This window comes from Gambusia affinis, linkage group LG23 (assembly GCF_019740435.1).
Source record: "Gambusia affinis linkage group LG23, SWU_Gaff_1.0, whole genome shotgun sequence".
Lineage (NCBI taxonomy): Eukaryota > Metazoa > Chordata > Actinopteri > Cyprinodontiformes > Poeciliidae > Gambusia > Gambusia affinis.
In genome coordinates, this window is record NC_057890.1 from 1121610 (window position 1) to 1139675 (window position 18066).

The 18066-nt window shown below is 38.6% G+C and overlaps 1 protein-coding gene across 1 annotated transcript in view; it reads right to left on the minus strand.

Annotated features, from left to right (window-relative positions):
- The window catches only part of mpped1 (metallophosphoesterase domain containing 1), a 61240-nt gene that overhangs the window by 42928 nt on the left and 246 nt on the right, over nt 1-18066 (minus strand). Inside the window, exons 2-4 of the mRNA XM_044107597.1 lie at nt 17608-17873; nt 7096-7444; nt 5315-5496 (exon numbers count right to left, since the gene is read on the minus strand). Of these exons, the coding sequence (XP_043963532.1) occupies nt 5315-5496; nt 7096-7274 (361 nt within the window). The 5' untranslated portion in view covers nt 7275-7444; nt 17608-17873. The remainder of the gene's footprint in view (nt 1-5314; nt 5497-7095; nt 7445-17607; nt 17874-18066) is intronic.

Sequence of the window (18066 nt, forward strand, 5' to 3'; positions counted from 1 at the left end):
CACAACAGGTTAAGGTTCTATGTGGAGACGAGAAAAGTCCAGCCTCACAGAGCCAGGGGAAAAGGGGCAGAAGTTGTTTGAATGCCACTAAACAGAAAATGAATTTACAGCAAGTGGCAAATGAAAAAAAGAGCGAAACAGACACAGTCTCACACTGAATGCAGCTCTCTGAGCTCATCTTGAGATGGAATTTGCACCAAACTGCAAAATAATAGTTGTTCCTTATTGATGTACACCAAATAATTTGTGTATCTGAACACACACTGTTTAAATGCTACTTTCAGGATGATGAGTAACAAATTCTGCCTATTTAATCACATTTTTAGTGGGGGGTTTCAACTCTGCAGGCCTGGGCTGAAAAGAAAACTGTAGATGCATCTCAATAAACTAATTTTATGTAAAGAGTGAACTGAATTTACTCTTAAACATTGAAATATTTATTTCTATAAATTGAAATGATTGTGGCTTACAGCTAATGGAAAAAATTAAATTAAATTTTCTTCACAAGACTCTTCAAAAAAGTATTTGATTTGTTCATTTGAAATAAATGCTTGAAATGGTTATGTCACTCGGAAATAAATTCCAATTTCACTAATGTTTTAAATTTCTGAGCTTTAGCTCCAAATGATAAGCTGATCACCCGTAGTCCAGAACTATAAGAACACAACAATATGTGGAATATTTAAAACTTTAAAAACTGAAAAAGAGTGGCAAAAGATAACTTGTAAAGTTAGTTCTATCTAAGTACAACTCCATTACAAAATTGCATCACAAATGTTCAATAAAAAAGATATTCTGTGCAAAAAGACAAACCCTGCGTGGTTATCCTGAAAATGAAATGACATAATGTGTTTTATGTCAAAGTGTCTCGTTATTCACTGCTACTAACAGGAAAAAAAAAATACATTTGTGGCTTCAAACTGCCAAAATCTGTATGGGACACAGACCAGTTTGGGTGATGGTGAAGGAGCTGAAGAGCCAAGTTCTTAATAGAACAAAATTAGACAGTAGAAAACAGCAACAACAACTATAAAATCTCATGTTGTGAAAAACCAAAAGTATCTCTGAAGAAAGTGAAAATCTTCTCCTTTAACAACAAAAAGTTACAGTTTTCTGCATCTATTTAAAATAATGTCACATTTCGCTGCACACAGTCAGGTGACTGTTGATTAGAGAGATCATAGTATTTGACAACCAAAGCAGCATTTTTACAATACAGCTTTTGTGACCAAGACCAAACCCAGTGACCTCCAGATGTGAAAGCAGGGGTTTGTTACTCCAAAATTGTCATATCAAAACATCTACTAACGTGTAGGCAACATTACAATGTCATGCCGTGTTCTACTTTCTCTACAAATCAAATTTACCAGTGATTATAGACCATTATATTATACAAAGCCTCTTTTAAGGTGTGTTTCTCGCGTTTTCACAATACAGCACTATGATTAAAAACATTGTATACCTTCACTGCACATTTAGCTTTTGTCTCACCTCATCAGTCATACATGATGGATCAAATTCTGATGTTTGAAAAAAGAGGCAAGGAAGGAGTATAAAGCATTAGCCTCGCTGCATGCAGTTAGCCAATCTTGTTGTAATGTCTGTCTCTTTCCCTTCCACCTTCTCATATGTTTTTCTCTCTGAACTTATTGCTTTGAGTGACTTAACTGAGTTATTTCACTTCTCTTGCTCCATTTTCCGTCTCTGTCTGATCGTCTCCGACTCCCACAGCTTGACTGCTAATCAGGGGAACTTTGTAACAGCTAGCTGTATGACAGGCTGATAGCTATGGAGGAACTTTACTGCCATAAGTCAAGAAGAGTACACATTTTTAGTTTGAAAACAGAAATTAATTTTTTTGTTCTCAAAACTTGTAGCGCTTGCACTCAAAACTGCTTTCTCAAATATTGTCTGTGCTCCCTCAAATATTTGTACTCACACTCAGATTTTCTCTTTGCTCGCAAAACTTCCCTCTGGATGGATTAACTTTCTGCTTGCAAACCTATCAGCTCGCCCTTTCTGCTCTTTCTCGAAACAAAAAAGTACCGTTGGTTCCAACCAGTAGAATGAAAGTGTTGTGCTGTGCGGTGGGAGCCTCCTGGAGGACATGTTTTTTTCCTTCTAGTGGGTCTACCTGTGTGGCTGTGTCTGTCTAGATCAGGGGTGCCCAAAGTCAGTCCTCGAGGGCTGGCGTCCTGCATGTTTTAATTCTCTCCCTGGTAGTACCAACAACCTTTTCATTTTCAGCATGTCAATGTTCTTCTTAGGCCTCTAATGAGCCACCATTTGATCCAGGTACATTAAACCAGGGAGTGAACTAAAACATGCAGGATGCCAGCCCTCGAGAACCGACTCTGGACACCCCTGGTCTAGATAGATAAATATATATCTATATTGATCTATAGATACGGACAATCTATAGATCGATAGATATTAATAGAAAGACATTATACTCATAAAAATCAATAGCTATTATTTTGAAATCAAGCTATGACTATTTAAAGTGTAACTAACCTCTGCAGTTCCACTCAAAGACATTGCTTTCAGCACAGTCTGGATTTTCTCTCATTGACTCAAATTCTCTCTGGTTGATTTCTGACCAAACTTGTGAACAATGAAGATGATTTTCTGCTCTGTTTTAGAATCGTAGTCTGCCTGTAGTTTTAGTGATGGCAACAGAGGAAGTGAATGAAGCTGTGTTGATCATGCTTCAAAATATTAAATTAACATAAACACCAGCCTTGTTTGGATCGACTCTTCTCTCTTCACAGTGGAGGATGTTGTTTTTACGACGCAGGGATTTTCTGGTTGTCATCAAACTGGTACTTTATATACGCCACAGACAAACATTAGATTGGGTACATTTTAAAAATTCAACACAGTCCATGCCTCCATGAAGCAATTGTTTCTCAACAGCCGGAAGCCCAGAATGGTATAATACCACATATCTTTCTAACTTCACAAGAACTGTGCAAGAACTAACCCAGACCAGGCTTTAAACCTGTTACCAGTATGCCTGACTCTAAACCCTAAACCTAACCCCTGACCCAGAAACAAACAGCACTTCTTTTTAACGGGTTTTGGGCCCCATGAGATGAAGTTTGTTCTCACGTGAGACAAAAAAATGGGCCTCCAAGGTGAGAAATGCTAAACAGACACATGTGTGTACACACATAGTGTCCTTTTCTCAGTGACTGACAGTAGTAACTATATGGTTTTCTGTGACAGTGACAAAGATAGGGGTTGGGGGATCATGGAATCAACCTCCAGGTTTTAAAACTCTGAGCTCCTCCACACACAAAAAAAGACCAGACTTACTTTACCTCCACAGTCCCATCATCTCCTCCATGTCCAATCACTGTCCCTGCATGAATTTCAACTCCTACCTCTTCACTCATTCTCTCCTTCCTCTCTCTGCCTGCCTCTCCTGCAACGCTGCCATCCCCTGACAAAAGCCTTGAGTGGATGCCAGTCTCCCTCTCCCTCCCCCACCCTCAGAGCCGGCTGACTTCCTGCTAAAAATAAAAGCCAAAAGAAGAATTGCACCAAGTGAGAGGGAGTAGCACAAGGAAGGACTGGACTGGGAGGAAGCTAGCTGGAAAATGTGAGGGAGAAAGAGGAATGGGAAAAAATGAAGGAGGTGGAGAAAGGAAAATGGAAAGGAGAGAAAAAAGGAGGAGGAAAAGAGAAAAGGCAATGAAAGTAAGGAGAAGGTAAAAAGTTTAGGAGCAGAATCATTTGTGACCGAGATTAGGGGTCAGACTACAGCTGATCACACTCCAAATCTGTTCTGCACAGGAAGCAGCAGGAGTCACATTCATCAGTGAAAAGGCAGCAAACAGAGCCACATCATAAATATTTATATGAGAGGAGGAAGACGGCAGAGTTGCAGGGGAGGAGGAAATAATAGGAAAGGAAAGGAGCGATGAAGGAATGGAGAGAGGAGTGGAACTTCAGAGGTGGCAGCAGGTGCTTTTGGCTCACTTTACCTTCTTATCCCCATCTCTCCCATTGGCTGGCCCGCTGCTGGAACACAGCAACTCACCAAGCAACTTGCACTCCCTGCAGCTTTTATATATGTGAGTGGGTAAACAGGGGAAGGACAGGTTTCCCCCCTCCCCCTTAGAAAGTGAGATGAACACACAGAGGCTCACAGACTCTCACATAACAGACCTGGGAAGGTTTTTGAGGCAGAAATAATTATTATTGAGCTGCTGCTGTTTTATTTTCCAGTTTGTAACCCAGTTTTGTACAAAGACTCTTCATTCCTGACAGCTGATAAACTTCCAGTAGCTCAGTGGAGATGAGATGCTTCCAGGTGGAGGACAACAGAGCGGGAGGCTGAAATGGGATTAAACTCAAAGATCTAGATTTTCTCAAAACAACAACAACAAAAAAATCCACAAAATATTTAGAGACACAAACTCCTATTAGAAATGTCAATGCATTCATAAAACTGAGATCCTCCAGCTCTTTACATATTTTCTACACATTTTATATTCCTATGCATGACATCTTTAATTGTCTTTCTTTGTCTACCATTCAAATATTGGCAAGAGCTAAAAACTGTTGATCCTGTTTGAACTGCCACATGCCTGTTTGGGACCCTCAGCAAACTCTTATCTTTCTACATGTTTGCTAAATTGGTAAGCTGGATATAATTATGTATTGAAATATGTTGACATTTTGTAAAACATTGTGACACAGATTCGACTGTAAATCCACTTAAAGTGAAAAGAATTCAAACTAAGCAAAATCAAGTGAATTCTGCCTTACTCAAACTCATCTTTAGAAGCCCAAAGTTCAACAGACATTCGTGCTCATGGACAACACGGGTTAAAATCTGACCTGAAGGTTCACCTTTTAGCCAACAATGATACCCTCAAAAAAATTAAGCATTTTGTGAACCTTTTGTTAAAGTTTTCACTGTCAACTGAAGTAATTCCAGTTGAGTCAGTGAACTTCTGAGAAGTTTGGGTGCAACAAAGGATTTCCTTTCTGTTTAAAGGTTTAGAAAATAAGAAAGCAGAAATTCTGCCCTGAATCAAAAAATTGTAAAAGTGTACCCAGACATCTTTGAGCTTATAACAGAATAAATACAATCAGATAAGAGCTGAACTTACAAAATACACAAGAAACTACATCATACTGAGAAAATGCACTGAAAGAAACAGCAATTTCCTTTTTTTTTTGTTTAACTTCTAAAGTTTTAAAAGGTGCTGCATGTGATTTGTACTTAGATTGCCTGTAGAATCCTAGTGGTGAAATTTAAACACGTGAGCCACAGTAGTGCTAGAGCCAAGGCTTTACTAACCTAGCCAGTCATTGAACTTTTTGACCTCAGAGGGCAGCCCAAGCTCGGTGAAATCTCCAGCGTGGATGAACACGTCCCCGTACGGCATCTGGATGGCGTCTGTGCGAGAATGAGTGTCTGAAATACACACGAAGCGTGTGTAGCCTGGAGGTTTGGGAGTGTCGTGGGGCATCGGGTCCACCCTGAGAAGGAAGAAAGGAGCAAAGTCAAGGTTGAGTTTGAGGGCCATGATAAAAGTGTCACTGCATGTGTAAAGTGTGCAGGTAAATAACAGTGTTCGCAAAAGTTCTGCAATAGCAGGTTGACAAGAAAAGAAGTTTAAATTAATATCCAACCAAAAGAAAAAAAAACATCCCCACAGACTGAGGGAGCAAAGGAAGCAGGAGACTTGGGAAGAGGTGGGAACGAGAGGCCACAATACAAGCACAGCACAAAGACATACTGAAGCAAACATACAAAAATAGAAAAAGAATAAAGTACAGATATAGAAAAGTGTAGAGTCCTGTGGGATTTTCAGTGAGCATGTACATTCATGTGGTCTCCAGGGAACCAGGGAGATGGTGAATAACCATGGCCCACTTTAGGAAGTTTCCTCCAGATACGGTTCCACACAGCCCTTTCTCCTCCACACTGCCGTCCCACCACATCCTAACCCCCCATCACCACCACACACCATCCAACTTCTAGAATGTAAGCAGCAGGATGTTGGTGAAAAGTAGATATCCACTACATGAATCTCAGACAGTCATGAAAAGTAAAGTAAAATAAACTAAGCGCAGTAAGAAAATGCTAAAGTTCACATTAACATTTTCATTCCACTGACATGCTAATGAATATGGTCCTCAACTGGCAGAATTACTTTCTCACAATATATATATATATATGTATATGTATATATATATATATATATATATATATATATATATATATATATATATATATATATATATATATATATGTATGTATTTATATATATACATATATATATATATTCTGTCTATAATTAGTTTTATTAAACAGAACCTGGCAGATGCTTCGGACTCTATTAACTATACAAGATCATTTCTTAGGCAGCAGTAACTTTTATTAAATGTGTCTTTTAAATAATAGTTTAAACCACCATGTCCTGACAGCATGGAATGAGACAGAAAGATATGAGCTACTCTGCCTCCTCTTTGGGGTTCTACTATCAATCAGAGCCAGGAGGAGGACCTTTCACCATCAAGAGAGGATGGGTCAGCTGCTGGACATGTCAGCTGAATTGTAACTAGAGTATTCCTACAACACAAAACTGTAGTAATTATGCAAAATGTCTTTATAAGGAGAAACATTAAAAGTTCTTTTTACTGTAATAAAAGGTCTACCTCTTGCAGTAACCCCGTACCACCAAACCATACACACACACTCAGCCCAGCACCTTTCTGCTGCTAACGTCCAAACCCTGACTCTTCTACGTGACATGTTTCCAGCGATGGATAGAGAGCACTTGCTGATGTAAGGCTTGGAAATGACTCAGCAGTGGAAATACATTCCATGAAGCTCTCTGCTGTTCTATGTCCATGTGAAGACTCCATGAAGCTTGGAGGACTGTAGCTACAGAAAAGTGTTATCCACTGACTGCTCTGACAGCACAGTATGGCACAGTTGATGTTGTTACCAATCACTTCCACTTCGTTATAACATGACTAACAGCTGACTGTGGAATATTGGGAAACTCATTGCAGTGAGATCCTGTCATGGTGGCCAGCATGGCCGCAGCTTTTCTTCTTCAGACTACTCACATGTGGACATGCGGTGGCTGGAAGCGGCCCTGGTTGATGTTGTAGAAGGTGAAAGCCTGTGTGGGGTTGGTACTGTACTCGTCTACCTCCACAGCCGCCCTGCTGCCTCTCTGAGTGTGTGACTGGGCCTGGGACTGCTGCCGCCTTGCCGCCATGATTTCTGACAGTGTGAAAGCCATTGCTGTCTGTGGTGTCAGCTGCTTGTTGCTTTTGGTTCTGGACAACACGCGGACTGGATAGGCCAGAGGGGAGACTCTTGTCCTCAAACACACGCTGAGTTCACTGTGGCTGTAATCTGTGGCGGGAACATGGCCTCCTGTTCCTCTGCTTACTTGCAGCTCCTCAGCACCTAAAGGGATTACAAAGAACAGAATTCACCAACAGAGCTTTGGATAGCTGGGATCTGTAGCTAAACATTTACATGAGAGGGTATTTCCTAAAACACAAACACATTTCTGTGACAAACTGGAGTTCTTATTAAGTTTTAAAATAACTATTTAGTAATGATATGCTATAACAATATCCTGTCCTGAACTCCTTTTTATCAAGAACTGCTAATCCACCTCATTTGCTCTGACAGTTCCTCTTTAAATCTCTGCCTGGCTGTTTGGTTAGAAAGACTGACTGGTCCATCATGTTAAATGGAAGACACAGTTTGAAGATTTGGGGTCAGAGGTCATGTGTTAGTTGAGTTGTTGAGATGCAAATCAGCAGCTCCCAGTTGTAAAAACAAGACCTTGTTTTCTTGGTTATGCAATATAACTGTTCAAAAGTAAATTAAACAAAGAAAGAGTAAAATAGAATAGAATAGAATAGAATAGAATAGAATAGAATAGAATAGAATAGAATAGAATAGAATAGAATAGAATAGAATAGAATAGAATAGAATAGAATTGTGCAGAAGCACAACACAATTTAACTTCAGAGCCTATCCAAAGAGAGACAGGTGCCTGGGGCTGCAGCCATGGAGGCATTGCTCGTCCTTTCAGTTGCACAGCATCCAAAAGCAAAGTGAAGAACTGTCCAAACATGCAATGAATCAACCAAAGCAACCATGAAAAGTCGACAAACAGAACAAATCAGAACCAATACAACAGAGTCACTTCAGAAAAGAAGCAGAACTGGAGGCTATCCTGGTATCTGCTTCTTCTTTTTAGAGCACAACAGAAAACTGGCTCTGCATGTTTAACATGGGCCGACTTGTTCTATAACCAGAACAAGGTTCTGGGTCTACCCAGTGTAGTGATTACATGTTTAAAAAGATTAATAAAGTTCCTCTTATTCCTAAACAGTTACTGAAGAACACACTAAATATCTTCATATTGCATCATTGACTCCATTTGTTTGCCAATGATTCCCTTAAACTGACTGAGAATACCCTGACTGCTAAACAAGTTGGCCTTCTGCAGCCATCTTGATGGAAAGTTTAGTGAAAGGAAAAGCTGTGGTTTATTGACCACACCCTCAACAAGACGTAACTACAGTCTTGACATAACTGTAAAGTAAAGCACAACTAACTGAGCATGTTCTCCTGGCCGTCCAAACACACACATTCTTCAGATTCAAAAAGAAGGGGGACAACTTTGAAAGGTGTCCACAAGTTCTGCTTGGATATATGACTGTTACTTGCTATAGCTTCACATTATGTTATAATGTTATTCCCTCATCAAAAACACACCTGAAGTGTTGCCTTGATTCTTTCATGCATATTTGAGAAATCCTTTGATCTCCAGTGGTCCTTCCTCAACATAAAGCAAAGGAATGTTCACTCAGAGAGACACAAGAAACCTTTCATTTTTGAATTTCCGAGTTTGTTGAATCACCTTAGAATCGTACCTCCTCATCCCCAGTTTTGGCTTTTTATACTAACTTCTGATGTAAATTTATATCTGATTTTAATAACATTTTATTTCTTTATGCTTATTTTTCTGAGTGAAAATAAACTTTTGAATAGTAGAGTTTCCATGATATTTGCAAAACAAATGTCCACCTGATGTCCAGCTACTGGAAAAAATTTCGTAAAATTAATTATGTTCATCTCAACAATGTTTTTTGGAAATGTCAACAAGAAGAGAAGTTGTTGGTTACATCTGCTGTTTTTGCAGTGAAGTTAGTCGCAGTTTTAAGTGACCCGATCACCTTTTTGTCTTCTAAACATTTTTAAGTTCTAATGAACAACCAGCTTCACAGCTATACTCAGCATAAGCACCGAAAGTCTGAATGTGTCCTTAAATGTTTCTCCAAAAGCTCTTGAAGTTGTTTCAATTGTTTTCAATATGCATATTGCATAAAATGATTCTGTCATAACAATAAATTTGCAATACATTGTGCAGCCCTGGCAGCAGTGAACATTGATAAGCTGTCATAAAAATATCCTAGAAGTGATTCATTCCAAATGACTTGCATACATGATGAATAATACCTTTGCAGATTCCTTGATTGTTCTGATACCTCAGGGTTTTTTTGTTTTCCTTTTTCTTGTTTTGCACCTGTGAGCTGTCTCCATTGTTGCTGTTCCAGTCTGTATTTGTCAGATTTTCAGTTTATCATTCTTTTCTAATCTTCTGCTTTCTTTGTCATCTCCTCACATCAAGCTTTATCAGCACCACTTTTCTTCAGACTCCTTGTGTTTGAGGCAAGTCCACTGACTTTCTACTAACTCTACTGGTGCTCTGTGTCTGAACTGACTTCCTCTTCTGAGTTATTATTCAGAATTTTATTTGTCTTGATTAAAAGAAAGACAGTCTGTTCATTGAAAGACTTTATGCCACCCATTTAATAACATTAGTATTAATATTAATGATGTTATTAATAGTAGTATGTTTGTCAAGTCAAAAATATGTATCTTGATAATATCAGCTCTGCGTGTCACTCTGATATTACTGAAAAGTATCTAACTAAATTCAGCGGATTTTGCTGCTGTCTTGTCAGTGTACATGTAGAAAAATAAAAAATAAAAGCTTAGAAAGCACAGCCTTCCACATTTTCACCCAACCAACTGAATGAAAAAGAAATCTAGCAATTTGTTCAGCTCTCAAATGATTTAATATTTACAGATGTTTTAATGAATGCTTTCATATTTTGCTAACATGTAATGAATCTGCAGCAAACATTTAGTTCTTGTGAATACAGCTTTTGACATGCTAGAACCTGAGCAGGATTTGGTAGATTTCGCTGCCTGTCCCTGGTGTTAGGCCCGTCTGTGTGCGCCTCATCTATTAAGACACGGATTCAGTCCTGCAGCTCATTTTTCACCGGCTGTTGGAAGCAGAGCGCAGCTACTGAGAGGTGCTGAATGATGGCAACAGTGTAAGAAGGAGGCGATAATTTGGGGACAGGCGGCTTGGCGGAGTCCACCTGGACCGCCGCGCGATGTCGGCGTGCCATCTCGATTCATCATTCACTGCAACCTCACACACTGACAGCCCACTGATGAGACAGAAACACACTTCACACTTCACACTGCGGTTGTTTGTCACAGGCGAATCCCAGCATGGCTGGTGGATGTGTTTGAGGGTGTGTGTGCATTCTGTGCACAGCGGATGAGCATGAAGGCCTGTGCATGCATATTTAAAAGTGTTTCTGTTGTCATGAATGTGACAGTGACAGTCCCTCACACTGTTAGTGTCAGACAGAGAAATGCATTAGCAGATGCTGAGTGTCTAACACTCTGGACTCAGATGCAGCTGTCTTGATCACGTACGCGACTCAGAACGAATGAATCTTGTTTTTACAGACTCCCGTGTTGACTCTCCTCCCAGGTTTAAGTCATTTTGAAAATCAGTTTTGGACTCAAACGTAACACCATCTGTATAATTAAATACTATATGCATACCGTAATCTTACTCTATTTTTACTTTTTTTCTGAAGGTTTTTACCTTGTTGCAGGTTGACGTTCTAGAAAGCAGATATTTTCCTCTGTCTCTTGTAATTTAATCCTATTTGACGCCTGTTAGAATGACTTGAATTTTTCCATATCTCTAATAAAAGAAAGAAAAAACATTTGATGAAATTGAAGACATCAGAATGTTGTGTTCTGCAGGCCTGACACAATAACAAGTTAATAAATAATTCCAGAAGTTATTGTGATGAACAATAACGTTGTTTTTTATCACAACAATATATTTCAACAATATTACATTTTCAAGTAAAATAATGGCGATGGCACATTAATGCAAGAACACATTGTCAAAGATCAATAAGCTTTCGATTCTAAGGAAGGTTTCACACTGGAACTGGAAAAGATTTTAAATACCACAAATAAAAAGACAAAACAACAAAAACAACAAATAAAATGAATAATGAAGTCTTTGTAAAGAAAATTGTTTTTCAAAAAAGGAAGTCGTTAAGACAAAAGCACCAGACGATAGATTTTTATCAGGCAGTTTTTGGTAGGAAGAGAGAAAAGAGAAAAACCACAAAAAATTTTATGAAAATAAAGATAATTGAGTTTTAATTTATCACATAATTGACTTATTGCTTATTGCAACAAACCTAGTTCTGTGGTTCCATTGTTTTACCTTGATTTTTTATTGTAATTATTTGTTTGTTTGTTTGTTTGTTTGTTTGTTTGTTTTTGTTATAATCTCCTGGTTGCGTGGAAATTATTCTAGTCCCAATATAATACAGTTACTATGTATCAGAGTGACCTTTTGGCTTTTAATTCTAATTTATGAGAATAAAAAAAATTATTCAAACCCTTTGATCTGCTTCCTGTTTTTGTTTTAAAGCCATAAACCTTAAAACATTTTTACTGAGATATTAAATGACAGACCAACACAAAGACCAAGATGCACATCGGCTTTTGTGATTAAATGACACGCAGATGGACTCTGCCTCCTCATTAGGTGATTTCTGGAGGCAAATGATTTTATTTAGTGGCGTAAAGGAGCCAAACACAATACAAATTGAAAGGATTTATTTGTAAAATCTTTTTGAAAATATTTTTTCTTGTCCTTTACAGTGATGCGTAGCGTTACATAAAATCCCAATAAAATTCCCAAAGGCTTGTGGCTGTAATGGGGCAATATGTGAAAAAGTTCTAGGAGTGTGAATACTTTAGTAAGAGACTGTAAATGGAAAATAACCCGGAGGAGAAACCAAAGCTGTCATCAGTTTTCCCAGATTTCTTTTTACTTCCACAGACGTGACAGGTTGGCGCTGGAGCTCCAACATGCTGCTCTCAGCTGCCGGGGTTTTATTCTGTGGCTGTCTGCTTCAAAACGGGCAAGTGCATGAAAACAAAGATGTCTTTAACACCTGGAAACACACTCATTCACACACTTTTAGCACCGAGTTTAAAATGTGCTGAAAACTTCTTCAGTTTGATGAGGAAAAAGCCTCAACCAGTCAATTCTGTGAAAGAACTTGGAGCTCATGTATATGTTGGCAATAAAATGATTCACATATCCAACATGGTTGTCCAGGGTCACACATTCAAACTGTGGGATCGTTACGTGATGGTGAAAATGCTCACAGACAGACCAATCCTCTTCCTCCTGAGCCGCAGCTGAAACAAACCTGTCGGCTAAAGAGAAGTCAGAGGAAAACCCCCACTTCATTTTTATTCTGCTTTATGGACTTTTCTGCATTGTTTGTTCCAAATGATCAAGCAGTAAAAATGTTGAATTTGCTGCTAGAGCTACTAACTGTGTTTATTGTGTGCATGTTGAGGTGTCACATTGTAAAAAATGGATTTCAACAGCAAACTAAGAAACAAAGCTTCCTCAATTTCACAGAGTTTTTATGCTCATTTCTTTTGTTTTTTGGCTCTTCTAAAAAAGAGTTCATGTGCTGAAAGCCAGGATGGAAACACATTTGCCAAATAAGTTCTGATAAAACAAACTTTCCCATCCATTGGTGGGTCTGTGCACAAAACTCAGAAAAATGTCTACAACTTTCTACATCTTGTTTTTTTACAGCCATGTATATACCGTCAATATCTGTTGAAATCCCGTTTTGTGTAGTGTGGTTGATTCATTTGTACATGGAAACACACCTAATTAACTTTTATTAAATTTTTTTTACAACATTTTAAAAGGTTGCTCTAAGAATGGAAGCACAGCTACAGTGTGACCAGCAGGAAGCTGGGTGGCCATCGGAGCCCCAAGACCCTATAGCCTCTACAGAGGCTGCAGCGGCCCTGCTGCACTTCTCATTCTAAGCTTGTTCAGGACATCAGACATCATGTTGAGTTTTAGAAAACCTTCTGTTAAAAGTTTTGTTGGAGCTGGTGGCAGCACCACTGCTGCACCACAGCCTGCTTCTTTTTTATCACCCATTCACATTCAGCTGAATCTTTTTTCTTTCTGCTGCACATCTCAGCTCTGAAAAATGTAGCTTTTAAATAAAACAGTACGGCTTTCAGGCAATTACGCTTTTTAACAGAAACGAATTGCGCGGCACCGTGTTTCTAATTATTTTTGACAGCAAATGAATCACAAGTTTATTTCATTTAATTTACGGGGCTTTGCCTGAATTAAAATGATTTTAATTTGGAGATGCTTCATTAAAATGCTGTTTCAGTTTCTCCAGGCGCGGTGGTGTGGTTTCTGGTGAAGGAAAATGAATGAGGATCTGCTTACACAGGTCATCAGATCAGCAGCACGGCTGAGCAACTTTCAGAGTGGATTTAATACATACAGATACTAAAGGAAATGTCTTTTTTTTTTTTTTTTTTTTTTACCAAACAAGATGAAATAAGAAGCATAATAATTTCAGATGAATGACTCCAAACCACACTGACATATAATGTGGTTACGTTTTACCACATTTACTTCATTAAATGAAGATAATACTTTACTGGTTGTTAGGTGCACCTGGTGGTTCAGTGCATGGAGTGGTTGTCCTACAGTTGGAAGGTTGTAGGTTTGATTCCAGATTCCTTCTGTCATGTCTATAGGACCATGGGCAAGGCACTAGACTAAGTGAATGAATGGAATTGTCTTTATTACAGGAACATTTATCAGAAATGCAGTTCACAAAAAAATTACAAATGAGTTAAATTGTATTCTGACTTAAATATGGATTAACACATCAGAATTGTGAAGAGCTTAATTTATCTGATGAATGTGACCCAGAAATCCAAATAGTGGGCACTCATATTTTACCACATTCAAAAATATTTTCTTAAATTAACATTTATCACTAATAAGATTATCCATACCATCAAGTCTTTCCTGATAGCAGAGCTGTGTCACTGTGTTTGTCGCTGGTCTTTGTTTCCTATGTAGACGCAGGTTCCCACAGTGATAACACACTGTGATTGCATCTCCCTCACAAAAGTTACATTTTTCTACCTGAATGAATAAAATCTGCCTGTTTAAAAAGAGAAGACCAGCTGATTTTCCATCTTAAACCAATCAAAACTGGGTTCTGCATCATTTCAGAAAGGTCTGTTTTCATTCCTTAGAACAGGAGAGAGAGCAAACCTGCGCTGCTTTCAGCAGGAAAGGATGCCTGGTCAGGTTGATTCTGCCGTCCTTAAAGCTGCTCGGTTAGAAGGAGCAATGCTTCTGAACTAATAGACCACCATATGGAGCAATAGTAAAAATGACAACAATAAAAGCACATTAATGACGATGGCAGCCGCCAGTGCAAGGGGACGCTGTCAGAAAAGAGCTGGGAAGACAACATGAACGGCATCACTTCACCAATTATGACTATTTAGAAACATATTCTGAAAAAAGCCTCAGACTCAGAACAGATGTTATGGAGTTATAAAAGAAAAGAGCTCTGTTTGAAATTGTTTCTGGTAGCAAAAAACACCCAGAGCGATGGTTTGGTTATCAGAAGAGCGCCAACCGTTGCCCCGCTAAAGAAATGTTGTTTTGAACTCGACATCATAAAGAAGCCATGAGAGATACAGTTTGTGTAGTTAATGTAACCAGCTGACTGCTGAGGTGGAATGAAACACCTGCGGTTCCCTCCAGCAGAAACCTGATGACACTCATTTTCATTTTCATTTTTAATACCTCAGATAAAATGAGGCTTCCCACATTAATCTAAACAATAGCTAATATTTTTAGTACCATGGCAGGATTATGTGACACACACCAGTTTGCTCTCACACTCTTTACATACATCCTTGAATCAAACTCTAAATGAGTTATCAGTTAGATGCAGGTGTTTTTAGTCTGTTTTTATGGAAGTAATGAAAACAAGGCTGGATTCATGATGGAAGAATTTCCCCGAAACAGAAAAAATGCAGCAGAATAACTAAAACTGCCTATAGGTTTGAAACCGAACTGTGCTGTAGAAGACCTGAGAAAACAGCAACTAAGATGGTATAGTTGACTGACAGCGCTGCTCTGATAATAAACAAGGCAGTATCGTTGTTACACTTTTCTTTTCATCATCATTTGCGGCAGTACTTCTAATAGAAACATATAATAAGAGCTGATTTCCGTCTTCTCCTGTTTGCACATCATCAAGCTACGGTGTTCCTTCTCCAGCCGAGAGGACGGCGGCTGCATTGCCAGCCGGGTTTGGCAACATGCATGTGGATCTTTGTCCCATCTACTATCATGCTGTTCAGTTATGATTTATTTTCACCGCTTGACTTTTTAGTTCTGCGTGTTCTTTAATTTTTCTCATTTAAATAGTTCCTTGAATAGAAGGAAACAAGAATGTGTGTTTGTGCTGGCAGAGTCCTGCAGCGCCTCATTAATGAAAGAACTAATCTTCTTTTCTTTGTTTTACGCTCGGCTGCTGTTTGATTCAGAACTCTGATCCACACACTTATTTCAGCTTCCTTTGTGTTCTCACTGCTGTCAGACAAATTAGTTCATTTCTTTGATAAGCTCCGATATCAAAACTTAAAACAAACAAGAGAGAAACCAAAAATGTAAAGAAAGAAACCAAAAATGTACTTACTTTTAGGTATATATAAAAATATATATATAAATTAAAAGCATATAGACACTGACTTCAAAAATTAAAGTAATTAAAAATTAAAATTGTGACATATTGCAGAACTGTTAAATTACACATCTAATACTAATACTCTAATATTCACAAAATGTCTGTTTGTGTCAGAGGTATTATATTGCGTTGGATTCTGATCAAACATAACAGCGGTTTGTTTGTTTTGGGTTTTTTTCTTGAAAATCCTAATTTTTATCATCTAAAGAAATAAGTGTGATAATTTTTTTCACAGATCAAGTTATTTCACAGCTGAAACTAATGGGTATCTTTATCAGTTGCAAATGTTTTCGAGAATAATTTTAGATTTGTAAATTTTATATTGGGATTATTACACTGACTGAGTACAAAAAGGCCAGATTACAAGTTTTCTATCTTGTCTGATTGTCTTGGATATAAGTCCAGTTCTGATCAGTACTCTTTTCTTCCTTCATCTGTTTGATTTGATGCTTTTATTTTTCACTACTTGTAAATGTTTTAAATCATTTGTATAATGTTTCATATCCTGTCCTGTTTCCATCCTATCGGTTTGTATATTTCCTCTGAGTAAACTGTCAGTAAACAGCTCATCAGAGCTGCTGCTTCTCTTTTGTTACGAGTTTCTCAACATTTCAAATCTTAGCTTGTATATTAGTTGAATTAAATAATAATGTATGTTGTTGATCATTTAATTAAAATTAATAAATAAATCAAGATCAGTAACTCTACATGGAACAGTGAGAAAGTGACAATATATTTATAAAATTAAATAAATAGACTAAAAAGAACCAAATATCCAAAGTGGGAAAAATTACTGAAGTCCAGTTCTGGAAAAATAATCAGATTACTTCCAACATTTTCTACATCTATTACGGATGGATCTGCTGAGCGATCAGGAGAGAAGAAGATGAAAATCTGGATTATTCCTCCACACACTGATTTCTGAAACACGACTGGTGTGTTTTAAAGACTGAATATCAGCCTGCTCTCTTCGCATTATTTGAAGTCATATTCCAAATAAATATTTGAAATTATTTAATGATTAATTTTTCATCAAATTAACCAGAAATTGCTATTTTACTAAAACACCTCTAAGTAATGTCAGAGAAACTGCACATTTTAAAGTGATCTCTGTTTAATACACACGCCTGTATTTTTTTCTAAAAGACTGTAGTTATTTTTTTAATCTCATGTCTCATCTAATTCTGTTCCTCTCAGTTACCTCTCAGTATTGCTTCCCATGCAGAGTTCAAACACAACTTGAGAACTGGTCTAGTCAAAGATCACCTTCCTGCTCACTTTGCAGCAGATCCCTGCCTCCACAGCATCTAGATTTCAACTTTCCAACCATTTGGTCCCACCAACTATGTCGTCTTTGTGCTTGGCACGTGAAGGACCGGACTGGACAGTGTTCGGAGCAAAATCTGACACATCCGAGCTTTAGATGCGTTTACATATTGTACATGAAAAGCGTACAAGACCAGCGCAGAATCCCACAAAGACACGTGAATAAAACACGGACACGGAGCGCAACATCTCCACAGGCTGAGATACGGAGCTGCTCACATGGCTGTCCTGACACACGGCGAGGAAGATGCAGAAGAAACGTACCGCTTGTGGAGGAGAGCTGCTGACTGGATGCTCTGGTCCGCGCCGGCCGGAAGGAGCCAGAAAGACGCGCTGGTCAGTTTGAAGGAGGAGAGAGCTGCTTCCTCTCTGCTGCTGCTGACTGCCTCTGCCTGTTAAAGGGACATCCGCCACGGATTTAGCTGCACAATAAAGAGGTGCAGGAGGAGGGAGAGGAGGAGGAAGAGGAGCAGCAGGAGGAGGAAGGACAGACCGCGGCAGCTCCACAGAACTCAGCACAGGCTAAAGTCCTGAAGTTCATCCCACAGACAACAGAGAGGAAGACAGAGGGGAACACCAACATTACTGCTGGAATATCTGGACATTTTCACCCGGTCTCTGTCCGAGTTCCTTACGATGCTGTCCCACAGATTCCCATCGGGACGTGTCCATCATAGAGGGACGCATGGACACATGGGGAATAACTGGGTTTCAATCTGAACT